At 33.3% G+C, this 20245-nt stretch overlaps 1 protein-coding gene across 3 annotated transcripts in view; it reads left to right on the forward strand.

The window, feature by feature from the left end:
- Positions 1-9328, forward strand: part of STXBP5 (syntaxin binding protein 5) — a 184239-nt gene extending 174911 nt beyond the window's left edge. For all 3 annotated transcript variants that reach the window (XM_063096374.1, XM_063096375.1, XM_063096376.1), the window contains 3 exons: positions 609-720; positions 6409-6629; positions 8350-9328. In XM_063096374.1, coding sequence (XP_062952444.1) covers positions 609-720; positions 6409-6629; positions 8350-8391 — 375 coding nt within the window. In that variant the 3' untranslated portion in view covers positions 8392-9328. The remainder of the gene's footprint in view (positions 1-608; positions 721-6408; positions 6630-8349) is intronic.
- Positions 9329-20245: the final 10917 nt, after the last annotated feature.

A 20245-nucleotide genomic window follows, 5' to 3' on the forward strand; every position in this document is an offset into this window, starting at 1 on the left:
TGTCGTAACTACTTTTCTTTCTTCTCTCTTGAGTTACTTTTACCATTTCTGAGCTCTTTTGAATATTGATAATAACTTTAGAAAGGTTTGACATTGTAAAAGGAAGACTTCCCCTCCTCCTGCCACATTTCTGAAATTCCAGGTGTATGTTGGCTTAATTCTCTTCCTAGCTTATGTTTATGAAAAGAAGTTGGTGTGTCTGAATTACTAATTTTCTGATTCAGCTGAAGGTTATGATTCCCAAACTGTGTATCATCATTTTACACGAGACTTTTAAAAATAAGAGTTATGTGAAAATTTTGTCTTAAAGATTAGAATCTCCTCACAATCTAAACAGAAATATTTATCATCATTGCCAGAAATACAAAGAAAATAATCTGGAGACATGAGCAAACAGCAAGTAAGTGTTTGTGAATTTAGCCACAGAAACTTACTGTTTGAATAAGAACGTAATGGATCTGATCATTTGAAATGTGCTCATTAGTTGTTTGTGAATCTCAGCAGATAATGTTATAAATTTAAGTTAAAGAATTTGCAGTGATGGTTTTGTGAATTACAGTTTAGTTTCCCTGAAACTTTAACAATTACAATTTGTTTTGATTTTAAAGGAAATGTTGGGTGAACTCTTCACTCCTGTAGAAACACCTGAAGCACCAAACAGGGGATTCTTTAAAGGCTTATTTGGAGGTGGTGCACAATCTCTTGATAGAGAAGAATTATGTAAGTTGATTTATTTAATTTGGATAATATATCTATAAAGCAGAAACATTCAATCCATATCAATTTTCCTTACATGTGTAAATTATGTTCTCTTTTCTTCCGTTTTGTCACAATAATATATCTGTGTTCTAAAAAAATAAATAAAATTATTTTCTGTCATTCTGTTTCAAATCAGGGGAATATTTTACTAGAGGAACCCAAATCAAAATAGCTTCAGGTAGTTAAAAAGGAGTATACACAACTTTAAATGAATAATTTAAAAAGTCTTTTCTTTATTGTCATTGAATGTTATCTTCCTTATTATTTTAATTCTATGATTGATGACCTTAACTTTGAAAAAGTTTTTACTTAAACATTTAATCTATCTTATAAGACCTCCAAAACTATTCTCACTGTACTAGAACGTTATTTACATAGCAAAGTTTGGTTCATTTACTACCTTCCACATATTGACACAAATTAATAATTTGTCGTTAAATGAATGAATGATTCAATGAATGCTTGACATTCCTTTCAAATGGGAGCTGTTATATGTTCTGAAGTTTTTTCTTTTTCTAAAATATTTTAAAATTTTTGTTTCATGTTTCACTAATTAGGAAAACTATAACATTAAATATCAGTTAGTAGCAATGCAGTGCAATTTCATTTTAAAAACTTACCCAGATGATTGGTTCATAGTTTTAACTCAGTTAAAAAAAAAAAATTAAGACGGGGTCAGTGAGGATCAATAATTTGGAATAACATTCTCACCAAGGAAAAACGTATTTTTTTTTTTTTTGAATTCTTAAAAACATGAAAGAACTAATAATATGGTAGGGAATTTTCAGGAAGGACAGTATCCATGGGGAAGGATGGGAGCCCAGAGTGATGAGCCTGGCAATGTAGGGCCATTTTTACCCTGTAGTATTTTGCTAATCTGGAATAGGAGGCAGAAATACAAAGCTGTGCTTGAACTAGCAAGATGGGCTCTCAGGCCTGGCAAGGGTAGGGACCCTGAAATCACTTTTCCTCTTTGTAATCCCAGGCCTGGCAAGGGTGGGGACCCTGAAATCACTTCTCCTCTTTGTAATGACCCCAAAGGGCTGCAGTGTAAGAATAAGGATGAAATGAAAATAAACCAGTCTGTTTATTTTCACACACACAGACTTTCAGCTCAGCTTCAAATTACCTGAATGGACCAGAAAACCTTCTGTGTTAGGAATTTTCCAAACTGCTAGAATCCTTAGCACATGAAAAAATGTTCTCCGAAGGAAGATAATGTATTACAAGTCCTCAAATTATTCCTATGAATAATTTTTCAGATATATAATCATATATAACCGATAACACTAAGAATCAACACCATGATCAATAAAACAGAAGGAGCAGAAGCAGAAAAACAGGCACTTCAAATACTGGAATTATGAGACACAGACTACAAAATACTTACCCATGTTGTGTTTAAGAGGATAAGTAATGTAGGGACCAAGAGAAGACATCCCCTTCAGCCCCCTGAAGGTTCTCTGAAAAGTCATCTGATAAACAAATTAATATGAAAAAAAGGCATAACAAATTTTATTTGTGTCATAGTTTTATGTGACACGAGACCCTTCAGAATGAAGACCCAAAGATATAGGGAAAATTGTCCATATTTATGCTTAGGTTCTCTGAAGCAGGCACAAGCATGTAGAAATGTGATTGGACAAGAAAAGTATGATCTAATGCTAGTAGACTGAGGGGAAATCCAGCAAGGCCTGTCCAGATTCTTCCTGGCCTCTTTTTGTAGCATTCATTCCTCCAGGGTATGGAGCAGGACCATTTCTGGAATGGGGGGTCTTATGACCTATAGTCAGACAAGGTAGGTTAGAGAATTTCCTTACGGCCAGCTCCAAGAAAGGCAGGGGGCAAGCTTAGAGTATATCTGTGACCTACCTTGGGGAAGAGGGATTCTAGTTTCTATGGTTTGCCTTAGGGGAGAATGAGGCTGAGAGACAGGAGAGCAGGAGAAGGTCAGAGGAAAACTTTGCTTTTGAGGCTGCTTCCGAGGCCTTCACTTTGGGGTATCACTTTCTGGGCCCCAACAGTACCAAGCCTGAACATTTTATCAGGTAACTGAAAACTGTAAAGCTCAATACAGTAGATATGAATAAAACTGACGTGAAATTCTAAACTGAAAGATTCAAAAACCAAAACTGAAAAACCAGTGGATGACTTTAACTGCAAATTAGACACAGGTGAAATAACTTAAAGATAGGTGAGAAGAAATCATCTAAAATGCAGCAAAAATTAAAAAAAAATCTAGAATACAGAGGAGAGGATAAAATAATAAAAGTTACAACAAGAGAATCTAACATGTGTTTAGACCTTCTCAAGAAGAACTAGGAAAGAATACAAAGAAGAATCAATATATAAAAGAGATATGTCGGAAAATTTTTTAGAATTGATAGATGACACAGTTCCACAAATTCAAGAAACCTAATGAATTCTGAGGATTTTTTTTTTTAATTTTCAACTAAATATGTCATATGAAGATATACCCCAAGGACAAAGTTTTTCAGTTGGCTAGAGAAAAATGATAGATACCTTTTAACAAGCTGTAGACTGATACCTGACTTCTTAAAGATGATAGGGTGATCTTCTACATATTGACAGAAGATGATACTTAATCTACAATTCTTATAGACAAAGAAAATATCCTTCAAGAGTGAGACATTTTTAGACAAATGAACAAGTAAGCCTTGCCAACACAGTAAAAGGAATTCTAAAGTGTGTGTGTGTGTGTGTGTGTGTGTGTGCGCGCGCGCACACACATTTACACATACGTACTTAATGCAGTCCTAATCAAAATCCTCCCCCAAAATGTGTAGCTGAATCTAAATTTCATATGGAAATTCAAAGGTCTGTCATCACTTCTGTTCAACATTGTACTAGAGGCTCTAACCAGGACAATTAGACAAGAAGAGGAAGTAAAAGGCATGCAGATTGGAATGAAAGAAGTAAAACTATCTCTATTTGCAGATGACATAATCTTGTATATAGAAATTCCTTAAGGAATCCACACCAATATAAAGTTTTAGCTAATAAACAATTTCAGCAAGGTTGCAAGATACAAGATCAATATAAAAAATCAATTGCATATGTATACACTAGAATAAATGAACAATCCAAAAATGAAATAAAGAAAACAATTTCATTTATAATACCATCAAAAAGATAAACCACTTAGAAATAATTTAACAAAAGAAGTATAAGACATGGACAGTAAAAACTTCACAATAGCATTTAAAGAAATTAAGACATAAATAAATGGACCAGCATGCCATGTTCATGGATTGGAAGACTTTATATTGTTAAGATGGCAGTACTTTTCAAATTGATCTACACATTTAACACAACTGCTATCACAATCCCAACTGTTTTTTTACAGAAAGCAACAAGCTGTTCCTAAGATTTGTGTGAAAACACAGAGTCCAAAATAGCCACACACAAAAAGAATATTGAAAAAGAAGAAAAAAGCTTAAAGATTCACACATTTTGATTTCAAAGCTTACTACAAAGCTATAGCCATTAAGACAGTGTGGTACTGTCATAAAGATAGATATACAGATCAATGGAATAGAATTGAGAGTACGCAGATAAGCCCATGTGTTTATAGTCAGTTGATTTTCTACAAGGATGCAAATAAAATTCAATGGTGAAAGAATGGTCTTTTCACAAATATGTTGGGACAACTGGATATGCACATGTAAAGAAAAAAAATGAAGTTGGACCCCAACTTCATGCCATACACAAAAGTTGACTTGAATCAAACACCTCAATGTAAGCTGAAGCTATAAAACCCGTAGAAGAAAACATGGATTTAAATCTTTGTGACCTTGGATTAGGCAATGATTTCTCAGATATGACACCTCATTTTCAAGCAACCAAAGAAAAACATGGATAAATTGGAATTTATCAAATTGAAAAATTTGGGCTTCAAAGAATACTATCAAGAAAATGAAAAGACAATCCAAAGAATGGGATGAAATATTTGCAACTCATATATCTGATATCTAGTAGGGTCTAGTATCTAGAATATATAAAGAACTCTTACAATTCAGTAATAAAAAGACAAATAGCCCAATTTTAAAATAGGCAAAAGGTTCGAACAGACATTTCTCCAAAGAAAATATGCAAATGACCAATAAGCACGTGGAAAGATGCTCAGCATTAGTTGTCGATAGGAAAACGCAAATCAAAACCACAATGAGATACCATTTTACACTTACTAGAATGACTGTAATCAAGAGGACACACAATAACAAATATTGGCAAGGATGTGGAGAAATTGGAACCCTCATACATTGCTGGTGGGAATGCAGTATGGTACAATCCCTTTGGAAAGCTGTCTGAATTCTCCTCAAAAAGTAACCATATGACCCAGCAGTTATGTTCACAGGCATATACCCAAAAGAGGTGAAAAATGTATATTCACACAAAAACTGGTATATATATTCACAGTAACATTATTCATAATAGCCCAAAAGTGGAAACAACCCAAATGTCCATCCACTGATTAATGGATAAGCAAAATGTGGTTGGTTCATAAAATGATATATTATTCAACCATAAAGAAGGATGTAATATTGATACATGCTATAACATGGATGAACCTTGACAACAGTATTCTCAGTGAAAAAAGCCACCGCTAAAGGCCACATATTGTATGAATTTATTTATATGAAATGTTAAGAATAGGAAAGCTTATAGAGACAAAGAGTAGATAAGTCGTTGCCAAGGACTGGGAAGAGTGAAAATGCAAAGTGACTGCTAGTAGGCATGGAGTTTCTTTTGGAGTGATGCAATGCCCTGGAATTAGCTAGTGGTGATGGTTGCACAGACTTATGAATAAACTAAAAATCACTGAATTGTTCACTTTCAAGGGGCAAATTTTATGGTATGTGAATAATTTTTTTTTTAAAAAAAGATTAGTGAAGAGGGAATCTGGGATCAGCCTTTAAAGAATTTAAGACTTTTGCAGTGATCTAGGTGTTAGCTAATCAGGGTCTGGATTACGAAGGGGAAGGAAACAATGAATTCCTAAGATCTTTTAAAGGTAAATTTTGATCTGTTTGGTAAGTGCAAGATAAATGGAGAGAAAGAAAGAGAGCAGCATATCTACGACTTTTGGAGAGTGAAATAGAATACTGAATAAATTCTTCATTTTTCTTTACTACATTTTTCTTCTGAGCCTAAGCATAGTATTTTTTTTTTTTAAATAAGAAGTGTGGAATAAAACTAAATCAAATCTGTATATTTAAATTTAAATCTATATATTTGAAGTTAAATATCTTTAAGTTAATTTATCTTTAATTTTTTGCACACTTAAGAGCAACTTTTACTGATATGTAACTTGGTATCAGTTTGCCCATTATTCATTTCAACAAATAATTACTAGCCCCTTTTTTGCACACGTTCTGTATGTACTAATATAGGACATTTATTAATGTACATTGTGTTTTTGCATGTTTGAAAAGTATCTAAAAATTAGTAAAACCATCGTAATAAAAGAAAAGTATGTAGTAATTATATAGCAAAATATTTAAATATTTCAATTATATTATCACTCAATCTAATAATTGTATTTTGATGCTATCACGTGTAGTAGGATTTTGTATTGATAAAAGTTTCGTATTTTGAGTTACTCTTTCACTTACCAAATCTGTTCAGTTGGAGAGTTGTCCTCAGGAAAGGCCTCAAGGAGTCTTGCACAGCATATCCCTGGCCCTGGTGGCATTGAAGGTGTAAAAGGGGCAGCATCTGGAGTCGTTGGTGAATTGGCACGAGCCAGGTTGGCACTAGATGAAAGAGGGCAAAAACTTGGTGACCTGGAAGAAAGAACTGCAGCTATGTTATCAAGTGCAGATTCATTTTCTAAACATGCTCATGAGGTATGTCTGCCAAACAAATATTAAGTAAAAAAACCTTACATAAAGCAAGTGTGAAACTTACTGTATTTGTATAGCTATTATATTTCTACATGGGAGTTTTCATAATCCTTTCTACAACTGCAAATTCTTGATTTTTGCCACCAGAGGGAACTGTTTCAAGAATGTGCCTCAGTCGCATTTGTTCTGTAATGAGTTTATAAATTTTGAAAGAACCTGCTCTCCTTCAGGCTCTTTGTAAACAATGCCAGCAGCTTTGCAGCTATTTCTTAGGGAATGCAATAGCAATGCTAATTTGCCTTAACGCCTCAGAATCTACTACCACTTGTTCTAGAAGGAAAATAATTTGCCTCTTTTATTCTCCCAGGTAGATCTATATAACAATTGGCAAACATTTTGATGCAAATAAACAACACTAAGTGTGTCTTTAGATTAGCTCATTTGCAGGAGTGGTGAGATGCATTTTGCAACAAGTTCATCTTGATGGACCTAGGAAGTCCTAGTGGAGCTCAGAAACAAATGCTGTCAAGTAGGGACCCCTAACTGGCCCTCTTACAAATATGCTTTGTTGACCAACATAGTGCTGTTAAACTGAATTTAAAAGTTTTTAGTGGAATACATATTTTCCATTTTGGCACACAGGTCTGCCACTCCTCGATGCTTTGCACTGGGTTACCTCACACGTTTAGTCTGTAGGCTGGCCCTTGAAGACATTTTGAGTTTGCTTTCTGATGAAACCATATCAAGGTTATTTTTATACTTGAGCGCCCAATGTATAGTAATTGAACTCCTTCAAATTTTTCAATCAAAAGTCATCTCTTCCTTGCTCAAGAATGCTGAAACATACAATGCATGAAAGAGGTAGTTTGACTTGGGAGGTACTTGTCCAGGGCTTCAAAGAGATTCAGAGATTCTTTGTGGGTACTTATACTCTGCCCACGGGCACCTCAGGTACAGGCTAGTGGCCCTCAGTGTAGGGCAAGGTTTTTGTTGTCAACCCTGTACCTGACTGGTGTGATCTCTAAGGCTTATAGCATTTCAGTTAATTTCAGAATATATCCACACTCTAAATAGCTGGCAAAGAGCTCAATCTTGAACTGATAACTTTTCCCTTCTACCAAATGTTGTTCTTGAGCGATGTTTGAGAGTGTAAGGAAGACAGTACATTGAAGTTATTGTCATGGGTTCTTGAATCAGAATAACTGGGCTCAAATACTAGTTTCATCATTATGTTACCTTGGTTTCTTCATTTATAAAGTGGGGAGAAAAATAATGCCTAACCCAAGAATTGTTGTAAGGATCAAATGAAATCAATTAGAGAAAGTGTGTCTGTCACTCAGTGCCTGGCTCAAAGTAGGTGCTCATAAGATTGAGATGGCAGTAGTAACAAGAGTTTTCAACCTTTCATTCTTCAAGCATTATTTTTAGTTTAAATTAGTTTAAATTTGTAGGTTATTAGCTTAGGTCACCAAATTATGTCACATCTCTAAGAAATTTGAGGACCTTCTAGGCTAATACTTAATGGGTATAGTCTTTTTTCCTCTAGGTGGAAAAGTTCTTACTTACTGCTTTCAATAAATTGATTTGAAGTAAGCAATATCATACATTACAGAATGTTTCAAAATGATAAAATGTTTTGGAAAAATATAAAAACCAGTATAATTTATAAATATTGTTGTTCTGGCATTTTAAAAGCCTGCTTTTCTTGTTTTCTCACCTTCAGATGATGTTGAAATACAAAGACAAGAAGTGGTACCAGTTCTGACAACCAGAATCTAATAAGCCCAACTTCAGCCAGAAGGAAAAAGTTTTTCATTTTTATTTCATTGATTCATTTAGGAAAGTTAACATTAAAGGAACGTTCATCACTGAATGCTGCTCTTTCCTAGTACAGTCGTGCACTGTTGTTCCTCAGTCGTGTGGCTTTAACTCAGGAGTGTTCACACACACTCAAACTGAAGTTTATGGTGTGTGCTGGCTACGAGTTGACAGTTTGCAAACTTAGCAGATCGCACATGACAGATGAAGAAACAAAGGGGGGTGTCGAGGAGACATGGCAGGGGCTATTCCTGGATCATTCCTGTATTAAACGTTCTCATATGCCAAAAGATTTTGTGCTGTTGTATCTGCCATCAGTGTTTGACCAGTTTGGGGAAGAGGCAATAAGTCAGAGTCCTGAAGCTGAAATAGTTATATTTATGTCATTGGACTGGATTATAAACAGCTGCATTGGACTTTCCTTCCCTTAAACTGACTGGTCATCAGTATCATTAGTGAAAAAGAAACAAACTGTTTGTTACCATATCTTTAGACAGATAAGCTGAATGGTGGGCTTTAAATAATAAAAACATACACAGAGTTGACTTGTGTATGGGCTACTCTTGGATTCCTGTTATTATATATTTGTGTTTAGTTCATATTTTGTGAAAAGCAAAACAAGGCGATACATCACTTTTCATTGAAAAGAAAAGTGTACAGCATGACTGAATTGCGCATCATTCTGGGAGTTTCCATGTAGTGGCTATGCAGTGTGGAAAGTGAGAAGAACCTCCATTGTGGTGAGGAGAATACTTCAATGTCCTTTGTCCTTGTTCTCATTAATTCAGCTAAAGGTGGATTTGACCAAAAATAGTTACTGTTTAAATTTGTAGAAATGTCGAAATTGGCTAAGTTTTTAATTTTGCTTGAATTTTTATAAAATGTTTAACCAAATATACCTTTGCATTATTTAATTAAAGTTGCTAAAAAAAAATGTCTCATTATTTCAGTAAAATGCTCAGCTCCCTTTTAAAAATGCCCTTTATTTGCTAACGGTTCTAATACACTCAGGTGATGAGCCAATTAAATCTTAGTGCACATGCTATTGCATGGAAAATCACAAGCATCTGTTGTCAGTAATTATATAAGAGTCTAGTCTGACGACCTACAAAATATTTTCTGTAGAAATATACTATAAATCTGTACATATCCTTTCAAGGCTTTAAAAAGCACAAAGGAAAGGAAAATATGTACATTTTGGTAACTAAATTATTTCTGTATTGGAGTATAATACAAATTGAGGCTAGCAATGGACAATGAATGGTTGGTTTCAAGAAATAGCATTAAAGACAGGAAAGAAACCACTTGGTAGATCGGGAAGTAAGCAATCTCATCCTTCAGGCTAATCTGAGATTATTATCAACTGTTGTTAAAGCAACAAAGAAAGTAAAATAGAAGCATTAAAATTAATGTTAATGAAATTTAAATATTGTCTTCTATAAAAAAATATTTCAAATCATTTTCTTTTTTCATTAAGAGATAATCAGAGCACAAATTGATAACAAACATGATAGTTGTTTTTCTATTCCGTATCATCTTTAAAGGTATATGTAGAAGATCTTAACTTCACATAGTCTGCTATGCATCTTTTTCTCTTCTCTTCACTAATAAAGCTTTTATGTTTACATTTTATAACACGAACTACAGGATACAAAAGTTTACATCAAAGTTTACTTTAAATATCATTGGGTAGGGACTAAATATATGTGACAGAGATAATTGATCAAGCCAAAAGAAATATTTTAAAAATAAAATAATTTTCAAAAGTTTTGAAATTGTAGAAAGTAACAATGAATAATATATTTCTGTTTAGTTAATATCAGCTGTCTGATGAACATTCAGCAGTTTATGAATTGTTTATTTTGTATTACATATTATCCGATAAACCCTTGTTCCATGATGTGTCACAGGAAGTATTAGGTCCTTTCTTAAGGGTACAGTTTGTGCATGTCATCAATTGAATCAACAGTTCTGGATTTAAGGAAGTTAAGAAGCATTAAGTAAATTAACACACTGGTTTATCCCCTATCCATGTGGGCAGGTCATATTAGCTCCATTTATCTAATTTGCTGTGTTATTTTGTGATGTTTGTATATCACCTTTTTTTTTTACTGTCTTTTTTCCTGTTGTATATAAAATTAATCAGTCTTCTAATTATTTTCAAATAGAAAAGTAGATACATTTACCTGAGATGGATTTTTAAAGAGAATATTAAATTGATGTTTTGAATTATTTTACGTCACTTTAAAATTAATCTGCAAATTATGTACAACAAACTAGAGACTCATTTAAGATTAAAAAGGATAAAGTATTTTTGAGTATAGGAAATAGGCTTCTCAGAGTTATACCTGATTTAGTCTGTAGATAAGAGACAGTTTGTAGTAATAACTAACCCAGGGAATTTATTGTAACTTGAGAGATAAAATCTCTATTTTTTTCTTTTTAAATACAAAAAGTAGTCACCAGCAAGCCAATATTTCAGGAAAACTAATCAAAAAATATATATATATCAAAATAGAAGATATCAGAAAAATGAAAGATTTTTGTGTGCTTTCAACATTGTTTGGTCACATTTGTCCTTGACTCTAAAATCACTGAAGTATTCACTGATTAGCAGTTTGTCAGTAGGAAGTAGTTTCTTTATATGTATCACATATCTAGTTCATTTCACTTTTTCGAACTAAATCCATATATATTTGCTTAGAAAGTTTTTTGAAATTTTATATTCTGTACATTACCTCCATCTGGCATTTTGCATCACCCTAACACCCTTGGTTTGCATTTCAGTTGTTCAAACTGTTATCAGAAAATGGTTATAGATTCAACTGAGCTATTACTAACTTCCTAATTTGATTTTTTTATGGATATGAAAAAATGCTGCTACTTGTCTGTTATTATATGTAAGTATATTACAATTTAATTAAGTATAGTGCTTTAAAGAAAGAAGCATTTCTTTTGCTTAGAATTTCTTAATTGTAGGTTCCTCTGAAGTTATTTCATGTAGATATGTGAGTGTTTTAAACAAGTCTGAAAGTGTTACATACTTTTAGGTTACAGAGGGTGCTGGGAAGACAGCTGAGGAAAGGAAGAATATGGGGGAGACACCACGAAGTTTAAAGTTTTACCTTGAGTTCTATATTCCATATATGTTTTGCTTAAGGCATATTTATTGCTCATGTGACATTAGAGAAGCTATATCCAAAGGTAAATTTTTTGTCGCAAAAATTTATTTTACATTTTAACTTTTGGGATTTTGTTTATTTCTGCAAAATAAAGAGCACTGAACTTTAAACTTGAATTTTTTCTGCACTTTTTTAGGTAATGAAAACTTTTTATTATCATCTAATTCACATTTCTCAGTTTAAATCAAGTGATACATGTGTATAAAACATACCAAAATCATGAATATGCTGCTAGCTGCACCTTAAACAAACTGATCAATTTTAAAACCGTTAATAGGGTTTATATAGTTTTCAGAGATTAAAAAAATAGTAAAATTATTTGCTGTATGTTTCAGTGTTCTTGGTCTTAAATTACTGCAACACTTTCAGATTTGTTTTAAGATCATACAGTAACGTTATATTTATACATACTGCTAGAGAATATACTTTTAGTTTTACAATGGAATTTTTATAAATGTACTCTTTAATTTTAAAAATGGTGAACTTGTTAATTTTAAGTCAAAGTACTTAAAGAGTATGTATATTATCCATACAAAAAGTTATGTTTTACGCTTATAATAAGAAATATTGGTATCTCATATCGAGATACAATTAATTTTAAAAAATCATGCATCATTTAAAAGTCTTCACACATGACAGGAAAGATACCATTACTATGGTTTAAAACATAAAACCCTCTATTGAGCATTTTAAACAATCATTTTATTTTGGGGGAAAATGCCCAAAACAATAATTGCAAGGTCTTTCTCAATAGTTACAGCTTACTGTTGGATGCCTACCTTAACTATTGTTTTAAAATATAGATATATATATATACATATATTTAAAATAGTTTTCCAGGTATTTTCTTCTACATTTTTTAAAAATAAATTTCCAAAAATGAAAACAGAGTTTATGTATTTTTGTCAATGAAGGTTTTTATTTTGTAGTTTATAGAATTTGTTCCTTCTCAGTTTGATACTTGATCAATATTCCTAGACTTTTAAATCTGTATTTACTTTGAAAAAGAACACTCCTTTATCTTATATGTCATTTTTTTTTTCTTTTCGCTTTTAGGGTGTTTGTTCTCTTGGATTGAGATTTATGTCCACAGACTTTTTTTTTTTTTTTCATTTGAAAATGAATGTGAAGATACTGTTTACAGCTTTTGTTAGTTGCACTTTTCATCGCTCTGATCAATTTCTTGTAAAGTGCTATGGGGATTATTTTTCCTGTGAATATTAATGATCTTACTACTGCCTCAGAAATTTTAAAGGTTTTGTGGACAGAAAACAGTTGTTGCAACCAAAAAGAAAAGGGGGGTGGGGAACTTTAGCTTACCTTTCTCAGCTGAATTAAATGATTTTAATAACCTCCCAATTACCAGGGTTATAACACTGCTTTCTTCAGTTATTAATACAGTCTTAAATTATAACACACAATTCATTTACAAATTGAGTATGGTAGACCAGGGCTACATGTAAGTGCTCTCTTTATTTTACTCTTTACATCAGAAAAATCATGAATGTCAGTCTTGCCAGTATTTTGCTATGAGGCTCATAGTTTAAATTAAAATTTTATAATGTATGAGATGTAAATAAATCAGTATTAATTTATTGTAGGTCATTTGACTCAGGCATTTAAAATGGATATGGGTTAAAGGCAATGGAATCCTATTTATTTGGGAGTTTTTTTTCTTTGATACTTTTGCTGTTTGTTTTGTGTTGTCTAAACTTTGCTTCAACGAAAGGCAATGAAAGAACTTGAAAACAGACTCAACATATCAATAGAAAGCAATATAAGGAGGGTAATTCATGTTTTAGTTTTTTAATTATTATTATTATTATTTTGTAAATAAACAGTACTGTGATACTTTAGGTGTGACTTCTGCTCAACATGGTAGAACTAGAAAAAATTTTGCTTTCTAGTTATACTATTGGTTCATTGTAAATGCATTACCAAAAGACAATATGAAGAAGAGCAAGATTAAGTTTTTCTAACATTGTCCACTTCTGGGGCAAGCATGCTTGGTATAGAATTCTACCTTGTGTATACCTTAAATTGTACATGCAGGTGTTTTTCAGTTGCTGCACTTTATTTATTTATTTTTTTTAAATCTTGCTCAGTCCCAGTAACTATCTCAAAAGTAATTGCTGGAATATGCATTTGAAATAGTTTAAAAACAAACAAACAAACTCCTGTGTACTGTTTCATTAAAAAAAAAAAAAAAGATTGCAAACACTAAAAATGTGTTAAACTTTGTAGTTATTTTGCGTTCCTGTACTTTACAAACTGTCATCCACAGCAAAAGGTTTAAAATTAGGTAGTGAAATATTTTTGTAAATAAATACCATTAAGCTGGTATTTTAAAAAATGTATTATAAATTAATGTTTCTGGAAAATGTTCATATATATGTATATGAATGTCTCTTTATGCTGAAGGGCTCTGATTGGGCAAAATAAAATACTCTAATCTCTCCTCAAACTAAATAAGCCCTTTTTTTGTAAAATTTGTTTTAATTTTTTTCTGAATTGTGGAATTAACCCATTAGTTTAACCTAAAAAATAATTGATAAAATAAATATCCACATTTACAAAAGGAAAGTCAAGTTAATCAGGTAATTCAAGTAAGACTATATGTTTTTTTAACTATTTGGAATTTTTGGTAAAAGTCACCTAACCCTGTGTTGAGTTTGTGGAGAATAAAAGAAATAGGAACTAGATCTAGATGCATGCTTCTCCACCTTTAGTGTGTACACAAGTCACCTGAGGATCTTGTTAAGATGCAGATTTTGCTGCAGTGCATATGAGATGAGGCCTGATTTTGCATTTCTAACAAGCTCCAGGTTAATACACATGCTTCTGGTTTGTGGAACATACTTTGAGTAGCAACGATATGGACAATTTCCATAATTGGCATTTTGCTAGATGACATTGTCAGTATCAGTCTCCAACTACTTATTCCGATAATGAACATCACTTTAGTGAAGCTAGAATAATGTAGCTCAAAGAATATCAAAAAGTACGTATTTATTGTTGTTTCCCTTGCATTTTAGAATAAAGAATATAATAGTTATTTTATTAAATTGAGGGTTTATTTGACTTTGAAATATATAAATTCTTACTTTGATGCACATCTGTTCCACATGGTGGCAGTCATGTCTCACCTTATTGCGTGAGCTTTTACCAAGAAGTGCTTTGTAGTACAATTTTACAGGGGAAGACTTTAGGCTTTGCAAAGGTTAATTTTCATGATAGATACTTTATATCTAGATAACTATTAAACATTCATAGATATGGAATAGACAAAATACCTTCCCAAGTTATTCATAATTAAGTGGTGTACATCATTTGGTAGAGTGATCTGGCTTATTATCAAAAGAAATTTTAATATTTTTAGTATTTTAGTATTTTAAATTTAGTAAATTTTAGTTTTTAGTATTTAGTGATAAAATTTTAAAAATTGAAAACTGTCTTTATGTTCCTGGTCATGCTTTTTTAAAGAATGCAACTGGGTTTGTCCTGCGTAAACGGTACAGTGCCACCCACTGCTTTAGACTGAAATATACTTGTCATTTTAACTCTTAATAGGAGTTTATAGGAAGATTCTGATTTTCCTCCATTACTTTAAAGATAATATGGTTGCTTTGTCATTATACTTTTTTTCAGTTTTTGTGTAAAAGTTTTTTGTGATAGGTACCGCAATGAAAGCTTTCAAAATGCTTATTGCTTACACTAAAACATCTTTTAGAGAAGACTTCTCTAAGTCATTTAATTTTTTTTCAAGTGTTATTCATCTTTTTAACATCAATACTTTAGTGTATATTCTATTCACTCAAACCTTGTGGAAATATTCTAACCTTTAGTTTCAGTCATCTTATGTAATTTTGTACTATTTTTCTTAAATCTCATAGCTTTTTTTTTCCTAACTGCTTTCAAAAGTAACATAAAAGACACACATTTAATTAAAAGTTTCAGACAAGACAGAGTATTTTATTACCAGCAAAGGAAAGAAGTTTGAGTACGTTGATTAAATATTAAACTGAAGTTTTAAGTTTTAATGAGTGTGTGTGTGTCCATGTCCTCCCAAACAGAAAACCCCTTTGCCTCTGTCCCTGATAGAGTTCTTTCCTACCCACTCTCTTTCTGCTAGAGTCTCCATTTCAGTTTTGTCTTTATTCCCTGTGACTCTCGCCCTAATTTCTTTACTCTTCGGTAAGTTTTATTTTAACCAAGCACCTTTCTGTCCCCATTTATGTGGGATGTATTATAATTCCTTTTGTTTTTAGCCCTCCACCACAAATATTGGGTAGATTAGTAAATAATTTTTATAAACACAATAATGCTATCACTATTCCTTGTAACCTCCAGACACTCAGAATCTCAATAAATAAAGCAAAAACAATTTAGCACATGGAAGGAGAACTGTGCTGAGACAGAGATTCTAAAAGCATAGGAGCACTGGAGGACTTCATGGGACAGAAAGCACTATGTTAGAGCCCTCAGGTCTAGTCCCAGCCACTTCACTAGGATGTTTAACCAGATGATGCTTTAACTTCCAAGATCAAAGATTCCAAGAAATCTTAGCATCGCATGAGTCCAAAAATTAGAAGATTGCATTTCAGAAAATGTAACCCTCCATGTCACTTTAACAATAATATGACTACAGATACCATTATTCTAAGTCATAGTTCTCAAACTTGAGCGGGAGAATATCCTAGAAACACAATTCTTGTTAAACACAGGTGGCTGGACCACATGCCCGGAGTTTCTGTTTCACAAAGCCTGGAGTAGGGCAAGTTTCCAGATGATGCCGATGCTGCTGGTCTGTAGACCACGCTTTGAGAACTTGATCTAGTGCAGATGTCTCTTCTACTAACGTGTAATAAAATTCATAGATAATATACTTGTATATAAATTTGTTAAAATCAATATAATGACCAAACTAATACACCAGAGATATGAAACAAAAGAGATTTATAATTTAAAAAGTATTTCAATATATAAATGCTGAGGTTACACACTAGAAGAACAAAAACAAGTCCCCGCCAATTTCCCAGACACTCTGAAGTGGGTAACCCCTTCTTCTGACCTCCCTTCCCTTCTGGCACTCATCCCTGAACCCCACATCCTCTGACATTTGAACCCTTGGCCCAGAGAGTAAGACTCATACTAAGATTCATCCTTTCTCATATCTTTTCCCATCCAGCGAGACTGTCACAAATATGTTCATAAACTCTATGACATGATGTATATATGAAAGCATAGAAAAGTGTAGACTACTTAAATGCTAGTTTGTATTTTTAGTGCATTTTGTATCAGTTCCTCTTGTAAGTTTACATTCTGTTTTCTATTTAACCTAGTTTTTTCACTGGTCAGAGTGGATGAAAAAGCTGTAAATTTGTTCCTAAGGCCCACAAATCTTAATATCTGGTGTATTTCTGCTTACAAAACTCCCCTTGATAAACAGCAGTGAATTTATTCTACAAAGATTCTTATAGATTATAAATCCATTATATGATCTTACTAAAGGTTAGTCTATTGAAAACTTTTATTTATTCCTGATAATCAAAACTCGGTGTCTGATTATTGATTGTTAGGCAACTCCAATTGCCTAGTATTTCCTTTAAGTACATTAAAAGATGGGCATTATATAGAGCTCATTTCAAATGCCAAGCACATCAGCTGGAGTATGAAGACCAGCATTCTGTCCCTAAGTTTACCAGTAATGCCAATGACCTTTTCCAAGTCACTCAATCTCCATTTGCCTGAGTTTTGTTATTTGTAAAAGCAAGATCTAAATATTAGCCTCCTACCTCACACAGGAGTAGTAGGGATATAGTAATCTCTGAAAATCCATTAGAAAAACAGAAATAGCACACAAACACGAGGCTTTATGATCTTAAAAATACTACTCCCTTTGAAGCTCTGTGAATCAGAAATATATTTAAATAGGAAAGAACAAGCAGTAAGTCTTGTATCAGGATCACCAGATTAATATTATTACTGTTATAATCAGGATAAAAAACTTTTAATAAAGTAATGAAGATCAATGAATTAAAATGTTTAAATTTAATAAGCACCTTTGGTTTCAACCAAATTTCATCTTTGTTGTGTGTCACTCCAGTGCACCAACTCAGACTGCGTGTATTGGCCTTTCAAAATAGTGGTTGCCTTTCAAATACTATTAAAATACTATGTGTTTGCCTTTCAGAATAGAACTGTAACCAAATTCTAGTGCCTAGCAGTTTTGGAGGTTTTTTTAAATTAAACATATTCAAGTTCATAAATGTTAATTTTTTCTCAGTGGCGTAGACAGTAAATACTTTTTGGTGTTTACTCATAGCATAGTTAACATTTTTCATGGATCATTTATAAAATATCTGTATATATAAAAATTGTCTGAATTCAGAATGTTGCTTTCCTGTTTATTTACAGAGCAGATCACCTCTCAAATACTTCTTATCTGTTTAACGAGTAAAAGAGAGACTTTGGAGCCATGTCAAGATCTAAGTCCTTTCTGCTGCTTACCAACAGTGTGACCTTAAGTTACTTAACCTTTTTAAACACTTATTTCCCTCAAATATTAAATAGGAATAAAAACAGTACCAACTTTATAAGATTGTTTGAAGGACTCCATATAAGAATGGGGAAGAGGTCTCTCCTATCAGGGTACCAAGTGTGTTCCACTCTAAGAGAGAGCACAATGTAGGAACCTGAGCCTGGGCACTGAAGTGAGAACACTGTAGTTCCCTGCTCCACACGTGTGGCCTCAAACAGGTTATTCAACTGCTCCATGCTTCAGTTTTCTAATCTGTAAAATGGTAGAGATTATTAAATTAATACATGTAAAATGCTCAGAATAGTATCTGAGATATATGCATTTCATACCATTATTGGTACTACTAACAAAGAAAAATGCTAATAATTACGTTTATAAGAATTCTGATTACAAGATGTTAAACTATGAAAATGAGCATCTAAGAATTGATCGGGTAGTAAATAAATAAATAAATGTCTCCTAATACTATTATTAGGAGAACTAGGAAGTGAGACTCCCTCCCTCTGTCTACTTGTAATCACATGCAATCCTAGATTACCACCATGGGAGCAGGACAGAACTTCTAAGAATTCCTCTCAAGTATTTTCCAGGTGCAGATCTTTTCAATGTGGTGCTACTGAAGCTAGGATTCACATGGCTCCATCTTAGGTAAGGTGTTGTTTCAGGAAGCATAATGCAAAAGATGAAAAATAAAAAGAATTCTTTATTCTACTCTCTCTCTAAATGCTAAAAGGAATCCACCTTCCAACCCCCAAAACTCTTCTCATAGCCCTTTCCCTTTTGGATTTGTAATCACCAAATACTCTCTGAAGACTTTCAAATGCCAAACCTTCAACATGCTCCTCCATCCTTCCCCTTAGATTCTGGCTCCCAGGTAGGTATTAAGAAAAATGATCTAATCTCTCTCCTGCATCTCAGGTAAGAGGCTCTCCTGCGTTACTTTGGTTACTAGACACGTGGGAGCTCTCCAGGCCCCTCTGCTGAGCCATGGTGTGGGGACTTTCTCTGCATGCCAAAGGGAAGTGGAACCTCAGTCCTTCTACTTTTAGGCCCTCAAACTTTTTAGTGCGTCCTATCATTCCTCTAACCTCCTTGAAGCTAACCCCTGAGTGGGGTCAGGCTCAGAGCCCTGTCATCTTTCTCCACCCCAGTCTGTAAGATTATTATCTGGTCTGGATAGGCAGGAGAAAATCATCTGCATGCCTCTTGTTTAGGCCAGAACCTCAGTTCTTGATGTTTAAACCCAAGCTGCCATTTACTCAAAAATCCTTTTTGCCTCAAAGCTATTTGCCTCAAGGTATTGGTATACAATGAACTCCAAAACTCCATTTTGAAATTCAACTACCAGCTTTTCTTTTTAATTCAACAAATACTTATTGGACACGAGAATGTATCAGACTCTATTTTAAATACTAGAAATAGAAAGTGAACATGACCAAGACCCTGCCCTGGAAATTACACACAATGACAGTGATATTTTTCTTTGTTTCTTCAGGAATAACACCAACTTCAAGACAAAGAAAGTGAAGTGCCCTCGTCACCTGAGCAAGGGAATTTTGTATATGGAGTGAGGAAATATATCGTTTAAAACATAAAGTATTATCCCACCGTAAATATTTGTCAAGTACCTATTCTCCTTTCCTTGACAGCAACATCTGGTCGGTCCACCACTGCATCTTTTTTATCTCTCAAATGATTCAAATTTATCTTCTTTCTTTGCTGCCCATGGCCTGCCTCTGCTTCTGCATATTCAGCCTGAATTATTGGTTACAATACTTTTAACTGGTCTCCCTTTTTAGTCTCTTCCCTCTCCAGTATATTCTACTATCCCAGCTCCAATTAAGCTGTTTCCTTGTTAAATTTTTCAAAGGCTCCTCCAGTGACCTATAGAGTAGTGCTTTAATTCGGCAATGTTGCTCCTTAACAGTCTACCTTCTATATTCCATTATTTTGCCACCATATACCATTGCAAACTAATTTCCTGCCATTAGCTCCTGTCCTAACAACACATGCTGTCAATCTATGTGCTTTTGTCCATGCCTGAAATAACCTTCATTTCTTTCTTAGCCTGGAAAAAT

The sequence above is a fragment of the Cynocephalus volans genome, chromosome 5, assembly GCF_027409185.1.
Source record: "Cynocephalus volans isolate mCynVol1 chromosome 5, mCynVol1.pri, whole genome shotgun sequence".
Taxonomy (NCBI): Eukaryota; Metazoa; Chordata; class Mammalia; order Dermoptera; family Cynocephalidae; genus Cynocephalus; species Cynocephalus volans.